The following is a 17,959-nucleotide window of genomic DNA, read 5'->3' as shown; positions in this document are numbered from 1 at the left end:
AATGTAAACGGCCTATCATATAGTTTGCTATTATTTGTGATAATGTGAAACAGATTAAGACTGCCAGCAGTTGGTACATCTATTAGGATTGCCTACTGGTATATAATTATTGAATACAACTGGAATTACTAAACAATTACACAAGACAAGCCGACAATCATAACAGTTTTATTACAAAATAAATATTTAAATGAAATAAAATACTACGTCAGTCAAAATGCTATTTTTACATTTTCATAGATTTTCTTTATGTGATACATGAAACAAACAAACAAACAAACAAACGCCATTTAACATATCTACGAAACTTCATCCCTTCCATGTTGCAGTGTTTCTAGAAACAGAGGGTGACACCTGTGGTGTGGGATTATGGGATTGTTGAGTCACCAGTTGGACACAAGGTTGTGCTGTTCAGCTGCACACAGCATATGGGATGAACATTTGAGACCGTAACTAATGCTTTTACATGTGGGAGCTCAAGCTTGGAATCTAATAAAAAAAGATTTTGAGGGCTTACATGATGTTTTAACGGCTATAAAAAGCAAAAATAATTTGTATTCAAGCTTTCCCCTGTTGCTGCAGCACTCCATACAGTGCAATTACTTTTAACCTGTCATAGCACTGTTTTTAAATTTCAACTTTAAGAATTTTTTATTCCGTAGACACGCCGGTGAGCTGTCTGGAGTGTACCCTCTTTCCTGTCCAAGGTCAGGGACAGGCAGGCTCGAGCCTCCTCCACAACCATTACTTTGACAAGTAGATAAGACAATGTATACTGGATATATCCCACTGGAATACTTAAATCTGAATTCACATTTCACTTATTTGCTTACACGACAGTAAGAAACACGCCACACCAAATATTCCACGGCATTCAAAGGAAGCCTTGTGGGTATTAGTTGTATGGTCCTTGATATGTTTCAAGTACAGGCACAGGCAGAGTGAAGTAGTGTAGAACGTGCACCGTATGTTATGTCCTTGTGACTGACACTCGAGGAAAAAATGAGTGGTTTGCCAAAAACTGGGTCCAACCCTCTGATGTGCACTGCCCCTCTGTACAGTATTTAATTCAATCTGCATACCTCAAATACCCTCCTGAAGGCTCATGTATTGTCATAGAACTGCAACCTGTTTACTGTGAGCGACTAAACAAGCAACGCATGGGTATTTGGTCCTGAGTTGGAAATGCATGATGGGCGAGCTGAAATATCCGAGGATGTTTTGATCAAAATTATAAATGAAAAAATTGAAACGAGGAATTTCTACTCTTGCAAAAACATGTGTGCTACTCAAACATAAGTGTATTCATTATTTTAACACGAATGTGCCGGTTGCCGTTGATCTCGCCACACCCACTGTGCATCCATATGTTCATTTCAGATGAATGGGCCAGATAATCAAGATTAGCCTCTTGTTAGGAGAACATCTGTATGCTGGATTCCATAAATATGGAAAGTTTGAAGTTTTGGGAAAATCTTCGCTTTATGAACATTTCTGCTAAATGTTGTTTTCCCATTCAGGTCACATGATGCTGTTAAAGAGTTTGATTTATACACAACAAGCAATTATGCAACAATGGCTTTTGGAACAGATCTCAGATATGATGATGATCTGATTGCAAAATACTTTAATATAGAGGTTTAAAAACACTTTCCATAAACACTAGAGGGAGACATTTCCTTATCGCATGTACAAAGAAGTTGCACATCAAGTCCACAAGGTGTTCTCTGGTCCAACTATATTAATAAATATAGACTTTTCTTCTTTTTTACCTGTGTAACCTTCTTTTAAATACCAAAGGATTTGACAAATAATAACCGATACAGTAATACCTAGCATAAAAAGAAGACATCAGTCTGTTTGGTTCTACATTGCACTGGCTCCCAGGGATGTCCATTGTTTCAGGCTTGTAACAGCAGTGTTTCCACCAGTCAAAACGCACTTCCTGTTAAACCTTGTCGTTACAAAAACACCCTGCCCATCAGCATAAGGGCATGTCAGCAAATCAACCCAGCTGTTTGAGTCTCTTGCTGCAGACACAGTATTGATAGATGAGTGAAGGAGACTTTTGATGCTCCCACTGGGCTGGAAACAAATAGTGAGCCACACTGCAACAGGGGGTTGGGTCGCCACTGCAGTTACCTGCGAGGAATCTGGCACCTGTAGAACACAAGTGATAACGTAGCCTCTGTTAAAAGCTGTAATAAGATAAAATGGTGGATATGTGAACGTTTTCTCCCCCCCGTGTGCCCCTCACCTGTCACATTCCTTCTTTTTTTGTCTCTCCTTCCTCTTCCTTCCTCTTCGCCTTTTCCTGAACCAAGAACCAAATTATAAAAAAAAGCTTGCGTTTTTTGACAAATAGCAAAATTGATATTGTAAGAATATTCCCTTACTTTGGAACCTTCACAACAGGTTTCCTGATTCTGAGGGCAAAGGTTTCGATAAATTAACATGAATGTCCAGGTACAACATTTAAAAGTCTGTGAGAGTCACCCAGTCTTCTAGAAGTTACGTTTATGCTGCCTGCTATTAATGACCAAACTCGATTAGCAGATAGTGTGTCGACAGTGCAGGAATCTTTAGGAAAACAACTTTATTTTCTGTTAGGTATTCAATTCAAGTTTTTGGAGATGAATCTATGAGAAACATAAACATGACTTCCAGGAGACGGGGTTTATATTTTTCATACTTATCAATAACTTATGTCACAACACCCTTCTTTTTTTCTTACCTACATTCACATGTTTGATGCTCCACAAACGTCATCTCAACATATTCTTGACCTTGTTCTGATGGCCTGATTTTCAAAAGCTGGGAATGGAGGAGGGGTGGAGGTGAAACGGAGATTTGTCAAAACGATCTCATGAAGCGCTCACAGCTACGAGTTATAACTCACACTTATGTTGCACAACACTTAGGTCTTACCTGCATGGTAACGTTTGTGGTTTGAGTGGGATGACACTCCAGGTTCTCATCTCCGCAACAGCCAGCGCACCTCACCAGGGGAACGCAGGAGGGGCTGTAGATGTGCTCCACCTCCGATGGGTATTCCTGCACCACCTCCACCAGCTTCTCAATGGTGCGGCAAAAGCTGCGACCCCAAACTTTTTCAAACACAAGCACTGTGAATAAGAGTAGGCAAAGTATAAAGCAGTGCCATCTTTTTTCTGGGACTTCTCTGCATTTTTATTTGGTTAGCGATCAGTTTTTCGTCTTACTGTGACAATATCGATCGTATTTGACAGCTAAAAAAGCTAAACTTAAAGATGATACAGTTCTACACAAACAGTACTGGTAATTAGCTCAGTAATCCAGCAATGATATGCTTTCATGCCCTGTACACAGAAACCTATACACCAGTATGTATCCTGTTTTCATTTTCAGGGGGAAAGAAACATTTGTTTAATGTACAGTGTGCTTTCCTGTGGGAGTACATGTGTGAAAGTGTCCTAGTTGCTTTGGGGAGACTGTGGAGGAAGAACAGGGACAACTATGGCCAAACAGAGAAGTAAGAGAAAACAAACACTGGGAACATGGCCATGAACAGAACCCTGCTGGATCTGGAACTGGAGTTGCCCCGCAGGCACCTCTGGGACTGTGGTGACCCTCAGAGGTCACCAAATGGAGCCTTACACTACAACAGCTGTTTATAAAAGCAGACAGGCTGGGAGGAGACGGCTGGGGAAGCATCCATGGTAAGGAGATGAGGCCACGAACTGTAATGTAGTACAGTGCAAAGGGACAGTTCAATGGCCAGTTAGTGCCTCTTGAGTGGACTGCATGCCTTCTGCTGATCTGGCTCTTAGACGTCCATGCAGTCATTTCTGCCTGCAAGTTCTACCAGTGCATTCCTCTTTAATTAGCATTAATGTATAGCAATGTAAGGGAGCAAAAGGATATGAAGAGAGAAGGTCAGCAGTTGAGTAATCGTTGCTAGCCTAGACATGCTCTGCTGCGCTCTATATTCAGATGAAATTCGATGACTAACCAGCATGCAAGAGTAAAGAACTAAGTCATTTGTATTTTTCAGCATTGTGTGACGAGCACAACGAGGGAATATATTTTTGTTAAACTCTAGTCTCCCCCTTTTGTTTTCTCTAAACCACAAACACTGTAGAAAATACAGCGTAACAAAAGAGTCAGAGCTACTCTCTCGAAGAAAGTTTTATTAACTCATTTTATCCAGGACATGCAGACTTAAAAGCTTAAAACTTGAAGAACTCCTTACCTTCCATTGTACTGTTTATACTTGCCAAGGGAAGACTCTGAAAAACACAAAACGTGGGGATCCAGAATTATCATTTGTGGTCTGACAGGATGTGACAGCGAGCCTCAAGACTGACAATGAAAGTAAAACAGGTACTGGCAATAAGCCAGAAACATTAAATACATACCTAAACATGAACAACATTATATGAAACTAATCCAAACTGTTAACCCACCCACTCAAATATAAACACTATTGCCTACAACCTTTATACACATAGAGAGGTCAGCCTGCCTTTACACTAACGTCTGACACCAGTGTTTTCATCCTCTGGTGGCGATAGCTGGAACAACAGTACACCAAAGTGGAAGGTCATTCCCACTCTGTTGGGGATGAGTCTTTTGGACAGGCAGCAGATAGAGGTCTTCATATATATCTACAGTGTGCCCAACTGTTTAGGTTCAAAACCTGTTTCCTGTGGTGTAACATTCAGCTCTCTATTTATTTTCCCATTGATTGTTTCCTCCTCCGTCTTGATTTTTTCCCATAATCCCATGATAAACAGAGTGAATTTTTCATTCGCCTGGGAAAACACAAAACCTCTGGTTGACTCCATCTCAGGAAGGGAAATCTATGTTTGATAAAATACCCTCCGGCAGAAGTGCAGGACAGGCGGCAGACAACCTGCTTCCGCAGATTCTCCTCGTCACTGGTGTTGGACTTGAGTTTCTCTATGACACATGCCGGATCACATTCATAGTGTAACAATGTTTTTGTAGACAATAGCAGTGGGACAAATGATACTGGAGCAAAAAGTCTTCATGCAACAGCAACCAGCCTGACAAGGACTTCCTCGAGTGATGGCAATAAAGACTGTTGCTTTATGCACCATCTGTGCTTTGTTGAAATCCATCCTTTTCCTGTTATGAACCAAAATTAGTTTCAGGATGAGGATAGTATCTGTCAGCATACTGCTGTATTCATCCTTCCCTCCCCCCTCCAAACAGTGTGATTTAAGAGGAATGTCCCGATTTAATGATGATGATGATGATGCATTTACACTTGCAAACATTTCAGCAGTTCCCGTAAAACTGTCACTGACATGAGTGTCAGAAACTGACCTGTCCTCTGAGCTGCACAGCGTTCTGTATTAAAGACTACAAATATCACTCAAGAGTCCTTTCTGGGCAAAGGGAGCTGTTGAGGCATCTTCCCTGTTTTTCAACACAGTTGTTCTTGTTCTTCTGGCTAAAATCTACAGCTGTTGCTATGATTGCCGAGTTGTTCTATAGTGTAGCATCCATCGGGCTGTGTCAGCCTCACTGAAACACAGCAGGATATAAGCTCTACTTGCAGAATATTCTTTAAGCACAGCATGGGAAAGTCACAGTTCAGTTCCAGTTATTGTCAAAAGTTGCTTTCATTTTCAGGCCCATTGAGTGTATTTTATATTCAATGGCAGGCTGATAAAATGAATCTCGTGTCCAACGTTAACTGGCATAAGATCAGCTTCCCCTTTTCCACCCTTTTGCGTGTCGTGGCTGCTCCACATCACAAGGGTTTTTTGGCTCTGGCCTCACTTGCCTCTCTGAACGTTTTGAGGTTTTGGAGGATTTTCTAACCTTGGTCATGGGTTAAGCCTCGACATGATGAGGAAACATCTTTGGTACCCTTTGCGGTGGAGAGCAGAGGAATGAGCTGCCCAAAAGAATCCACCAGATTCTTAAAAAGGCTTCATGAGGATCCTCACGTAGCAATTCCCTCCGTCTTATGCACTTAGAGTGTTAACTGTATGATTCATGGTGACAGGGGGTGATTAGGCTCTTGTGGAAAGGGGGACTGTTTCACATTAATAAATGTGTTCAATGTGTCATTAATCCTAAAAGCATGCTCGCTTTCTGTGCAGTCCTGAATGTTTCTTACATTTTGTTCCCTGGTGACCTTTTTCAGGGAGTTTACTTGTCCTCAATCAGAGTGTAACGTTACCATGTGTCATTATCATTTATTGGTTTCATAATGTGGGTGTTAGGACCTTTGAGACTAAGTGTGATTAAAGGCTATAGAAATAAACTAGACATGACTAGACTAAATTCATCTGTTCTTGGTTTATAACCCAATACTTCTCCTCTTTGTCAATTGTATTGGAATTTTCACTTGTATGTACAACATCTGGGTTTTTGCAATTGACAGAAAGTGCTGAAATATCAAGAAGGAATTAAGAGCAGAAAATCCCTCCTCTTTTTACCATTACACACAAGCAGAAACATCCATTCTGTCTTTCCAGTAAATGAGTTTTACAGACTGTTTCTGTCTAACACAAAAAAAGCTATGCTTCATAAAATGGATTAAATATTCTGGGCTGTAGTCTGACACAAAGATTAAAATTATAGTCTTATATTTTATAGACTCTATATACAAGACTTAAACGTTGGCAATACATAAAAACTAGCAACAGCTTTGGAGGGTCAATTCATATACAGGTACATATGTGAATGTATCAAACAGGTAAAGAAAAGTCCATGGATTACATTTGATTTGATTAATAACGGCCCATCGCGTCCTTACTTTTAATCCTAATCTTAATCCACCATATAAAGAATGAATGAATGCAAATGTGTACTGTATGTTAATAGAGGAATCAAAGATCAGGACCTAACAATTACCATCATTATCAACAAACGATTAGTTTATTTTGAAAATTTCAGAAAAAAGACCAATATAAAATTATATATGTTATAAAAAATTGTACTGATTGGATTGGAAACAACATGGCAGTGCAGTGGCTTGGACTCTACAGGTGTGGTGACTTTACATGGTCTACATATGCATGTGTTATTTTCCTCCATGTTCCAAAGATAATGGATGCAAAGATCATTTGTGATCCTACATTAGCTGTAGGTGAATAGTTGCTTCTCTCAGTGTTAGCTCTGTAAAGCTGGTGTACTCCATCTCTCAACTAATGTTTGATGGGACACGCGTAAGCAAATCTTTGATCCTAGCAAGATAAAAAAAATATTGGGATGCCACATCTCCTTTAAGCTTTATGTAACTGGTAATTGACATTTTATTTAAACATAACTTGGACCTTTCAGTGATTAAGTGCCTAAACTTTCCAGCTATTCCTGTGCCAGAGAAACCTTTCTTACTGCATCTACAAGGTTCCATAAGTAACACACCCTTGTTTGGCTACTGTAGTTGTACAAAATGCTTTCAGGTCTTGACATTTAGTACTTTACGGTGGCGCAGTGTGCTTCAGTATTTCAGTAATCAGCTGGAGAAAGCGAGTATGGATTGAGTTGTCTGTAGTAGTTGTAGCTGAAATAAAACATTGTTTATAAGGTTCTGTTCCTACTACTGCTGGTTAAGAGTTTGTGCTGTACTCTAGGTCAAATCAGAGGACCTGTTGCGTCCCTGGGCTCCTGCCATTGGGCCGCAGAGGCCCCAAGCCTCATTACTCTGCAGTCCCACACAGCTGAAATGCGTCATCTTTAACCTCCTTGCTTATCCCATCTGTCAGAGGAAGGGCAGCGTGGATAGGGAGCAAACCTAAAACATGATGGGGACCCAGCATAATTGTCAGAAGATGTTTCAGCTTTGAGGGTCAAGTGGGGGAGGAGGTAAACAGCAGGTACCCATGGCCCTCTGCCAGAAAAATCTGGAGTCCAGCCAGCTTATTCCACAATGTATTTTTCATAAGGAAAGAACAGGATGGCAGATCAAATACAAAGGTTCCCAAACCAATTTAGGGTTATTAGATAGAAAAGCCTATTCTGAAGGCTTGGAGAAACTGATGCAGACTGGAGGTTAGGTTCGTCTTCTCCAGTGGATTGCATAAGAGTAAGGGTGGGGCATGCTTTTGTTTTCCAGCAGAGTGAAATGGAAGTTTTCTAAAGGCGGCTATAAATCACAATTAAATGCTTTCACGTCATTCCAGTATTCCAGTATAAAACAGTAATAATTAATCATTATCAGTAACCAGCGTCCCATACATAGATTGTTCAGATTTCACAAAGTAATAGACGGCTATCTTAAAGCCTGCAGTAAGATTTTCTTTTCACATGCTGGTAGGGCGTTTTAGGTTATATCTCTTGTGGTTGACAATACAATAGGATTTAATTCATACTATTCACAATGGAGCCAAGACTCTGAAAGGAATGAGTGTTTCACAACATGCTTGTATTTCCACCATTAGAAAGCCGACCACATTCTACAGTTTTCGGCTGAAAAACAACTTTTCATGTGTTATTCTGCAAAAAATGTTGCCATATTACATGCAGTTTTAATGCTGACTCATTGCTTCTGTTGACTAAAGATTAGGTCATCTGATTAGCACACATGTATCGTTGGATCTCCTGCTTTGATGGTATTCAGGCTGTAGTAGTAAACTGTAGTCCTCTAGGCAGTCCCCTTAATCTTTGACCATCTGACAAACTGTAATTGCTTTTACATTAATTAGTTCAGTCAAGCTGGATAACTTGACTGACTGGGTTTGCTAAATGAGGTAAAGAATGACAGTAAACTAAATGAAATGAGTAAATATAAGTAGTCTGGCAGTTGGGTGATTCTGAAGACGCATAACAAGGGAATTTTTAAGTGGACTTATCTTGTGTTTCTTTATTTTCTCTCACATATTTTGGTACAGTGGTAGAAGTTTGCATAAATCATAACAAAGGTTTTAAATTTTAAATGGTCAAGAATACGTACAAGTAATCACTGTAAGCCAAAGTCTCAGACTGCAGACGGCTTTAAATGCTCATTTTCTTTGGACAAATTTTGTCTACTCTTGTATCTGTATTATGTCACAGAGGACGTGGAGCCCTAACTTGGTTTTCTCAGGGAGGCAGCCAATCAGAAGGGGGGACAGTGGATACTCAATAAGTTAGAAATGATGCTTTACTGATCTTCCTCATGTGCCCTTTATTGCTAACCAGATTCCACGTCATCAGCGCCATGGCCACAACATTAACTCATGGCCTTCTCGTGGAGCATGAAGTCACTCTCTCCACCACTACAAAAAAGACCGGTTCTCTTTTGTACACACATGGCGGGTCAGCTTTTGACAGCGGTGCTATTACAGGACTGAGAAGTACCCAGTCTCTAGGTGGTCACTGGATATAGCCAAAAGACTGAAAAACTTCATTGGAGCATGCGGTAAACATTCCACAGCAATGCCTTGAATCATCAGAGAGACTTTGAAATCACGAGTTATTCCACATGTAAGTACACAAACACACATAGATCACACAGATTCAAACAAAAAAGTAGCATAAATAGGCATGCATAACTGCCAGATTTCAGAATAAATGCATTTTAATTGATTTTATGCATACAGCTAAGCTAAGTGTTCTTGCTGGGAGATAGATGAGACTCACTGACATCGTCATGTCTGCCCTTTACATTAAATATGGTGGATCCATGTGCAGGCAGACCCATTCTCAATTTGGAGCCACATGCACTGGATCCTGCTGCTGAGATACGGCAGAAAAAGAGATTTGTTGTATGAAAGCTGACAAAAAGAATAGGTATCGTTTGTGCAACAACCAAACCAACCCTTTTCAAGCCTAAGTGCTGAAGTTTGAAAACAATCCTGCTTTTTTTGGCATTGCCGTCTAGTCAAAAAACAACAAGAAGTAAAATAGGATCAAGTGATGAGGGAGAGGTAAGGGTCGGCATAAATTTTAATTTAGATAACCACGATTTCCCCAGTATAAGTCCATTAATGCATGCATAAATGTCTCCCCAAGGACGCACACAAAAACACACAACCACTGTGTAAACTGTGCACCCTGTCCGCAAACATACACACACGACAAGTCTTGAGATAAGCTGACCGGTGGTAATTGTGGTCTCCATTACAGTAAACGCTGTTCTGTAAACCACAGTAAATTACATCCAGATGGGAGATTAAAGCTAGCTGAGTAGACAGCTGCCCTGAGCACAACCACTCCTCCTCCTCTGTTGGAGGAAGGAGAACTCCATATTTCCTGATTGCGATTGCAACTCTCCCCTGGGCTAGGACATTACAACCAGGGAGAAGTACCACAACAACACAGAGGGGCAGTCAGCAGGTCACCACCACTGCAGGGACTCCCGTGCAGACATCTGATCTACACAGGAAGATGTGCTAAGCGTAAGACAGAGTAAGCCACGGCGGGAAGGGAGCAGTCGACTTAATGTTTGATTATACATTTGCTCTTTGCTCTGACTTGAACACAAACACATGCGTGCGGTACAGATGGCCAGTCTCAAGTATTGTTTTGGTGCGGAGGGTGATTTAAAGGAAACACCTGTGTGGCGTCATGTCCTTATGAATACAAAAGCAGAAGCTGAGGCTCACTGCCTTTAGAGGCACAGAAACACGGTGTACCGATGAAGTGATGATCTTCATCAGAACTCTGGCAATAACACATGGGTTAGGCATAATTTCCCCATATCTGTTATACAATTTAAAAAGTCACTCAAAGAATTTCATAATTGCATTTCAGTGAGGCATATAATCCTCAACCTTTGCTATTTTTTTCCACAGCTTCATCATAACATAATCACAAAAATATTTTTTCAGAAGTTGACCAAAATTGCGAGCTGTGCACATGTCCAGATCTTCAGGACATGAGTTATTTCACCTGGAAATGCTGCCAAATGCCATTCAGGTTTGGTTCTGTTTATGCAAGCATGAAATACAATCACTACGATCACTAAGAGATCGGCTTTGTACGGAGAGCATTCCAGTGGTTTTGATCTAACTCAGGGATAGCTGTCAAATGAGCAGGAGGCAACAGGTATTTAAAAGCAATGTATAGGCAGGTTTCACAGTAGTCCTACTACTGTAACTTCAGGTTAAAACACACACTGTACTGTACATGCAGGTCTGCCAGTAATACAGTAAATAGACGACTGCTTTGTCCCAAGAAATACACTGTACAAAATAACAAGAGATTTGGCTAAAACCAATAATCTTTTCCATATACAGTACTTCCCATAAAGTAATATTAGGTTTACTGAACTCTGTTTGTAGTTCATGTGTAAAACACCTGGTGGATGGCATGGAGCTTGTACTGTATTTCATAAAAGGGTGACAAAGCGGCCACTATTGTTGAGAAGGGAAACCCAGGTGCTTCCACCCTCAGTGACAAGCCACAAAGCTTGGAAGTTTGACCTGCTCATTTCAATGGGAATCAACATCAGCAGAATACACCTACTGTTACAGTGTTGATTTATGATAAAAAAAAATACTATTTACATACATCTTTTTATACTACGCTGTTTCCATTTTCTCCGATGACACCATGTCACCATGCTTCTAACATAACACACCAGTGTTAGTGATAAAAGTTATCACACCACTGATTTGCAGCATGGGATTACTACAAGGAATAGCGAGAGGTGGAGAGATGGGTGTAGCTAGGCTTTCGCTGCGAATCACAGCCATCTGTCTTTAGTCATCTTATCCCTTTTTATGGAACATAGCGAGATAGCAGAACACAGCCTTTAATCCAGCCAATCTTTTCCTCTTCACTGGTTCTTTATATCTCTTCTGTCTTATAACAATTACCCAAGAACACTGGGGAAAACACTCCTTCTTTTAACTTGCTGTGAACTACTGATATATGCAGTAATGATAGACTCGCCCTCTGTATGTGACACACATTCACACACACACAGACTACACTATAAATCTCATGCAGGACGGTATTAAACAGTTGAAGTCAACTCCAGCTTCTCTGCTGTCCACAGCTGTAATTGACCACATGATTCACAGCTGTGACAGTTAGGAAAGCTAATCATTATTAAATTATTGGTCTGCGATTCCCAGACACATGTCTAGTGTCTGTATTTCCAGACATAACTTGGTGTGTGAACTTGTGAAAAGAGCTGCTGGTTTGAGTTGAATTGTATTGAAGCAGGAAAACAAAGAAAACGTTTAAATTTACAAATGATCAGTAAATGCAAATAAGTTTTCAGCAACTGCAGGGATCCCGAGGTCAAATCTTCACATACTGTATGACATCTAATTGGTCAGGTTAGATGTTTGATCTGTTACATTGGCCATCAGTCTTTGGGTGCAGCAGAGGGCATCTAACCTGCTACACACTGAGGCCCCTGGATTTTGTCACTCCTGTTTTGACTAACCGGGCCATGAGCTGATTATGAGGATTAGAGGAAATGTGGTAAACTCATGCCTCTCCCACTCACTCTCAACTTAAGCAACAGCTGCAAAGTCTCTGGGTTTGGGAATCTGGTGGGACATGGAGTTTTTTTCCAACCCTGAGAGCCTGGCTGAGTCAGCGAGTAGTACCTCTATGTGAGGCCTGCAGCTTTGCAAAGGGGAAGGGGGTGTTACTTGATTCAACAGGAAAGCAGCAGAGTATGAAGTGTGACACTGGCAGTGAATGGACAAGAGAATTGCCTGGTTTTGCATTAAACATAAAAGCCATCAGAGACAGCTGAAAGTCCCCAGCCACCTTGGAAGGAAATCAGAGACTGAATAGGTTCAAGGGCTGAAGCATACGGTGGCACAAGTCCGAATGTTCAATGACACATCTTCTTACAGGTATTTCTGGCACAACACAGGCCTCTGAATGACTCCTCACTCCAATTTCACCGTTTCCCCTGTTCTGACAGACTTTCATTAAGAGAATAACAGGCGACGCCAGACAACAGAACAGACCAGCTTTGTAGGCCGATTTAACTCCTGACACTGATACGGCTTCCCTGAAATTATGCTTTTAATTGAATTCCACATGCTCACACTGGTTCATCTTCATTACTGTTATTCTTGGCATAAAGCAGTTAAAGAATGCTGCCTTCTCTTCGTGTCCTTCTAAGAAAGCACAAGAAGGGAAAGCTGCAGGTGCCTGCAAGCTTAACATGATCCAGTTTTACTAAATACACTTTCAGACTATAAGCAGCTCCAGGATCTGCTACATCTACTACCTGGAAAGAAACACAGCAATCTCCCATTTAGAGAACATATCACCAACATGACGACCAGAGTGCTCCCCTTGATGGAAATTTATACCGAAAAAAAGATCCCACCATAGCCTACAAGAGTGGGAATATAACATAATCCATGTCTGTGAACCTAGCTTTTAAAGTATGATGCGGCTGTAATTATGAGCTTAGCAAGCTTTGCAAAGTATAACAGTGAGTCACCTTGCATCATTTGCTCCACAGAGAGAGTGATGCAGTTTGTCACGTTTCATCTTATGAATGAGGGGTGCCCGATGGCGCTCATTCAAAGCAGCATGAGAAAGAACAATAGATCATTATCACTTGACTGGCTTCTGATGACTCGAGCGTTTCATATGTAGGTTACACTTTGAACTTAAACGAGGCTATTAGCAGACCTAACAATAGGCGCTTTATTTATCATTCTATAACGAGGTGCATTATTTGCTACTTTGCTGGGTTACTGGTGGACAAAGCAGACACAAAATAAACCGAGCAGCGTGTGAAAATCTCAACCCAAAGTCTCTGTGGTTTCAGTGCAAAGTAGGAGAGGAGGGGGGAGAGTGGGGGAAACAAGCAATCCCCTCATTTTGCTTCTGAGTGTAAAGTTTCACCGAAGAGTGCAACGTCCTACCTGTGCAGGTGAGAACTGCAGATAAAGCGCCACCACAGTCCCGATGACAAAACCCAGTAACATTTCGTGACGTCTGTGCGTGGAGAGTGGCGATGGCTCCCGATGGAGATAGTGGCGGAAAAAAAATCCAACAAAAGTCCCAAAATACTCAGAAACAGAAGCAAACAGAAAAAAAACTCGCTGCCAGGGATTTTCCAAGTCATCTGCTCCCGGTTTAGTAGCGCGGAGAATGAGTGGAGTCACGTAGCTCCGCGCGTGTAACCTGATGAAGTAGATTGTGCTCACTAATGAATAAGGCCCCTCAGGAGAAAGTGGAGGTGACGAGGAGGCAACACAATAATACTTTAACAAAAAAAGGAGAAACTGATAAATATTCACATTTACACACTTTTTGTGTCTCGTTTTCCTTTAATATGAGCTTAAAAACGGATTCTGTGGAAATAAAAGCGTGAACGCCAGATGTGACGACGCATATTCAGTGAGCAGCTTTCAGTCCAAGATCTCCAAGTAAGGAATCCGCTTCAAAAAAATCACGCATGAAGTTGTGCCAACAACTTTCAGTTTCCAGTCCTCCTCTGAGCTGCAGTCAGCAGAAAGACAGAGAGAAGCACTTGCGTCTAATTGCTCCGCGCCACCTTTTCACAAGACCGTTTAATCTCCTCCCCTTTTGTCTTGGTCTCTGCCCTGCTGCATCTGTCTACATACAACTTACTGATGACATTTTACAGCTTCCTCCTTTTAGCTGCAACATAAAAAGGTAGTTTATTTAGTTTGTGATGCTGTAGTGCAATTCTAGACTATACACCGCAGGTGATTTAAACTATAGAGCGTACACAGAAACATCCTCCGAGTGCCTGCGACATTCTGTGAGCGCAATTCAGGCTGGGTAAACATTTGGAGATCTTTTAACTGCTGACATGGATGGTAGACTCATTGCTCGTGCACGGAGATTTTCCTCTGAGTCTATTTATTCAAGTTTGCAAAGGCAGAAAAGGGAGATTCCTATTCTGTTGACACACAGGCTTACTCTTCAGTGTGGGACTTCTGTGTTTGCAGAAACACTGGAACGAGAGGATTCCTTGTGGGCTTCCACACATTCCTTCAGCAGTGCTCAATGGCCGCACTGGCTCTGCTATTGAACAGACCACACTCAGGAGTGTGGTGTCTCTAAACATCTTAGACACCCCCCACCCACCAGCTACCGGCTATTCCACAGAATCAGTAAGAGCAAACTATCAAAGCTGATGAAAGACGTTTCACGCTCGTCTTTTCCTGAACTGTATCTCCAGATGGCAATGATGGATGTCTCTTGAAATTCAGGGACATGACAAGAAAAGCAAACATATTCTTCAGGGAACTTGACTCTGCAATTACTTTGTTCTCTGCTGCTTTTAAATGTGCAGTCATTGTCTTGATAGTCAGCGGTTTTTTTTTTTTAAACAATATCGTTTTCAGACTGTCTAATTATCCAAAATATTCTGCAATATTCCAAATGCAGATGTTCAGACGCTGTTTCTCCCTCTTAAGTTGAGAAAGGGATACCTCCAATTTAGAAAAAGTTCTACGTAAGGCTATAATAACAGAGTACAAGAGATGTTCATGCCTTTTTAAAAATGTTTTAGAGAAAAGCTAAGGGTCATAGCATCTCCTCCCTGCTATAGCGCAGGGACAGCATGCATTTTAACAGAAGTCAGAGCGACTCTCACCATCATCTCGCCATCTACTCAGTGATCTATCTGTGTTTTGAAAGGTGCACCAGCTGATAGAACCTAATAAGCTCACTCAAACAGTTTGGACTATAAATACATGCTGATAAGACGAGCAAACAAGGTTTTACTGATAATGTAGTCCAGTCCAGTCCAGTGGAGATGGATCTGTCTGCTGTCTGAAAGTGAAACAACTTTAAGGCCCCCGTTGCTTTTGCTGAAACCACAAAGCTTGATAGCGGTAACCACATGTCTCCTCAATTCTGAGATAAACGATGTGATTGGAGAAGATTTAATATTCATTCATTTAAAGATTTATTTTGAAGGGTGGGTGTTTTAAATTATTAATTTGATGAAATTAAGTTTTAAAACTAACTGAGATGCTGTTTTCTTCTTTCTTTGTAGTTAGACTCATGACGATCAAGGAATGAGGCTAAAATGTGAGCTAAACGTCCTCTCTAACTGTGATCTAGCTGCTTGGTTGAAAGAAGGTAGGCTGTTCGAACAAATAAGCCCAAATGTCTTTTGAAATTGTGAGGACCAAATGGGTGGCTCTCAGGAACTGGAGTGCAAAAGCGAATAAGAGTTCCCTGTTGCTGTTGACCCCTCATTTTCCAAGATTGCTGAGTAAAAGTTAAACAGATGAACAACATTAATGATGTCCATTCATCATTGTTGGGGCGACTTTGGTTTCCTCCACAGTGAGGCCTTTAAGGGGAACGCTGAGAGGCAGAGAGCCCCTTACTTTGAAGGATCTCATTAGAGGCCTACAGGGAGACCAATGTTTCTGCTAAAGACAGAAGTTGGTCGCACTGTCACAGTGAATCTTGTGAATTAATTCATCACTCGGTGATCATCTTTGATTTAAATGATGTAACTTAATGTTGCTGTACATGTTGCTGAGTTCATTTCCTGAAAAAGGACGAAGAAGAAAAGAAAAAAGCAGATGCATGAGAGCGGAGAGGACAGCTCCAACAAGAGGATTCTGTGAGATGATGTAACAGGATTTTACTCACGATGGACCACCTGGACGGCAGACCCAAACAGGATATGGTAATATTTGACACTTAAGCTCCCTCTTCCTGTCATTAAATTAGCTGTGACGAACTACGGCTATTTTTTTGCCTGCAACAACTGTATTATTGTAAAGTACGTTTGAACGAAGTGGAAAATAGGAAGTGCTTCAGCTATGAGTAAAAAGCTGCTTACCTTCCCCTAAGGTGATTACTGTTATATCACAACACACTCTTTCATTTCAAACATGTCAAATCCTGTTTACACATCTACGCTACACTGACATATTTGTGTCTCAGGCACGGTCCAAGTTTGTCAGGTGCTTTCCTGTTTTCTTCTCCTGTCTGTTCATGTGTGAGCATTGTTTGATTTTTAGGAAGTCAGTCAACATGTTAACAGACAAATGGGAATTATTTTGGTCTGTATGTCTCATGAACCAGTCACTGCAAAAATCTCCACTAGATGCTGTTTAACTTTATACAGCTGTGTCTTGGACATCACAATGTCAGTTGGCTGTGGCAACCGCAGGCTAAATGAGGATTTAATTCTTGATGTCAGAAGGAAATGTGACTCCATTTGTTCTCACTGATTTATTTTTGGGGCCATTATAGTCAAACATCCAGCATTCAATCAGTCATGAACACAAGCTTTCATTGGCTGCAACGGTCGTACCAAAAGAGTTGAAAGAATTTAAATGTTTGGAACCGTACTTATTTCTTATAGCTTTCTTTTTTAAAATATAAATATAAATAACACTGCTGATAACACTCTTAGGTCTGTGAGTTGAGTAGACGCTTCAAGTCAATGTGAAGCTAGGAACCGAATAGCCTAAGTAGCAAAAAGTCTTCTGTGGGAATCAAAAAGGAACGAATAAGTGACAATTAGTGGTTTTGCAGGAAGTCCCGTGCTGGATAATCATGGTGGATGGGTAAACATGTTGGTTTACAACTTGGGACAGCTCTTAACTTCCTACAGGAGCCCTGCTCAAAAATGAGCATAGCCTTTGTTCAGGCAGGCCACAAAGCCATGCTCAATCCCAGCTGATGTCACTGCCAATACAAATCCGCTGATGGCTCAGCCGATGTGTTACGAAGCATCCAAATGGCAAATCTCACACAAGGCTTTAGTCTGTCTGTCACAGCTAGTTTACAACTCACCAACATCAAAGTCCTTCTTTTCATACCGTGTCTGACTTAATCAGTCCATTGTCAGTGATGCCTGTACACAAGGTTTTGCTGGTACCCTCCCTGCCTCCAGCTCTCTGAAGAAGCAATGCCCATGCTTTAAAAAATGAATCCAACACATAAATGCTAAAACCTGCAGTTCCTCCACTGGCCACTTGAGGATGGAGTCAAAAGCCAGTCAGTATTCCCAGACATCATCCATCCTCTTCTGCTTATCTGATTCAGGGTCACAGGGAGGGCTGAGTCTATCTCCACTATCACA

General features: G+C 41.2%; 1 protein-coding gene across 3 annotated transcripts; it reads right to left on the bottom strand.

Moving 5' to 3' along the window:
- Positions 1 to 1,580: 1,580 nt before the first annotated feature.
- On the bottom strand, positions 1,581 to 14,495 carry pgfb (placental growth factor b). Of its 3 annotated transcripts, none has more exons than XM_026152592.1 (7): positions 13,794 to 14,492; positions 4,232 to 4,268; positions 2,929 to 3,125; positions 2,735 to 2,814; positions 2,397 to 2,426; positions 2,258 to 2,314; positions 1,581 to 2,160 (listed from the first exon to the last, which is right to left on the bottom strand). In XM_026152592.1, exons 1-7 carry the CDS (start codon positions 13,854 to 13,856, stop codon positions 2,139 to 2,141), a joined length of 486 nt encoding a protein of 161 aa, XP_026008377.1. In that variant the 5' UTR covers positions 13,857 to 14,492; the 3' UTR covers positions 1,581 to 2,138. The 3 variants fall into 3 exon arrangements, with proteins under 3 accessions (XP_026008377.1, XP_026008379.1, XP_026008378.1); XM_026152594.1 differs by having other exon boundaries at positions 14,182 to 14,488; XM_026152593.1 differs by lacking the exon at positions 2,397 to 2,426 and having other exon boundaries at positions 13,794 to 14,495.
- Positions 14,496 to 17,959: the final 3,464 nt, after the last annotated feature.

The sequence above is a fragment of the Astatotilapia calliptera genome, chromosome 19, assembly GCF_900246225.1.
Source record: "Astatotilapia calliptera chromosome 19, fAstCal1.2, whole genome shotgun sequence".
In the NCBI taxonomy this organism is placed as follows: domain Eukaryota; kingdom Metazoa; phylum Chordata; class Actinopteri; order Cichliformes; family Cichlidae; genus Astatotilapia; species Astatotilapia calliptera.
This window is presented reverse-complemented; position numbering and strand designations above follow the sequence as displayed.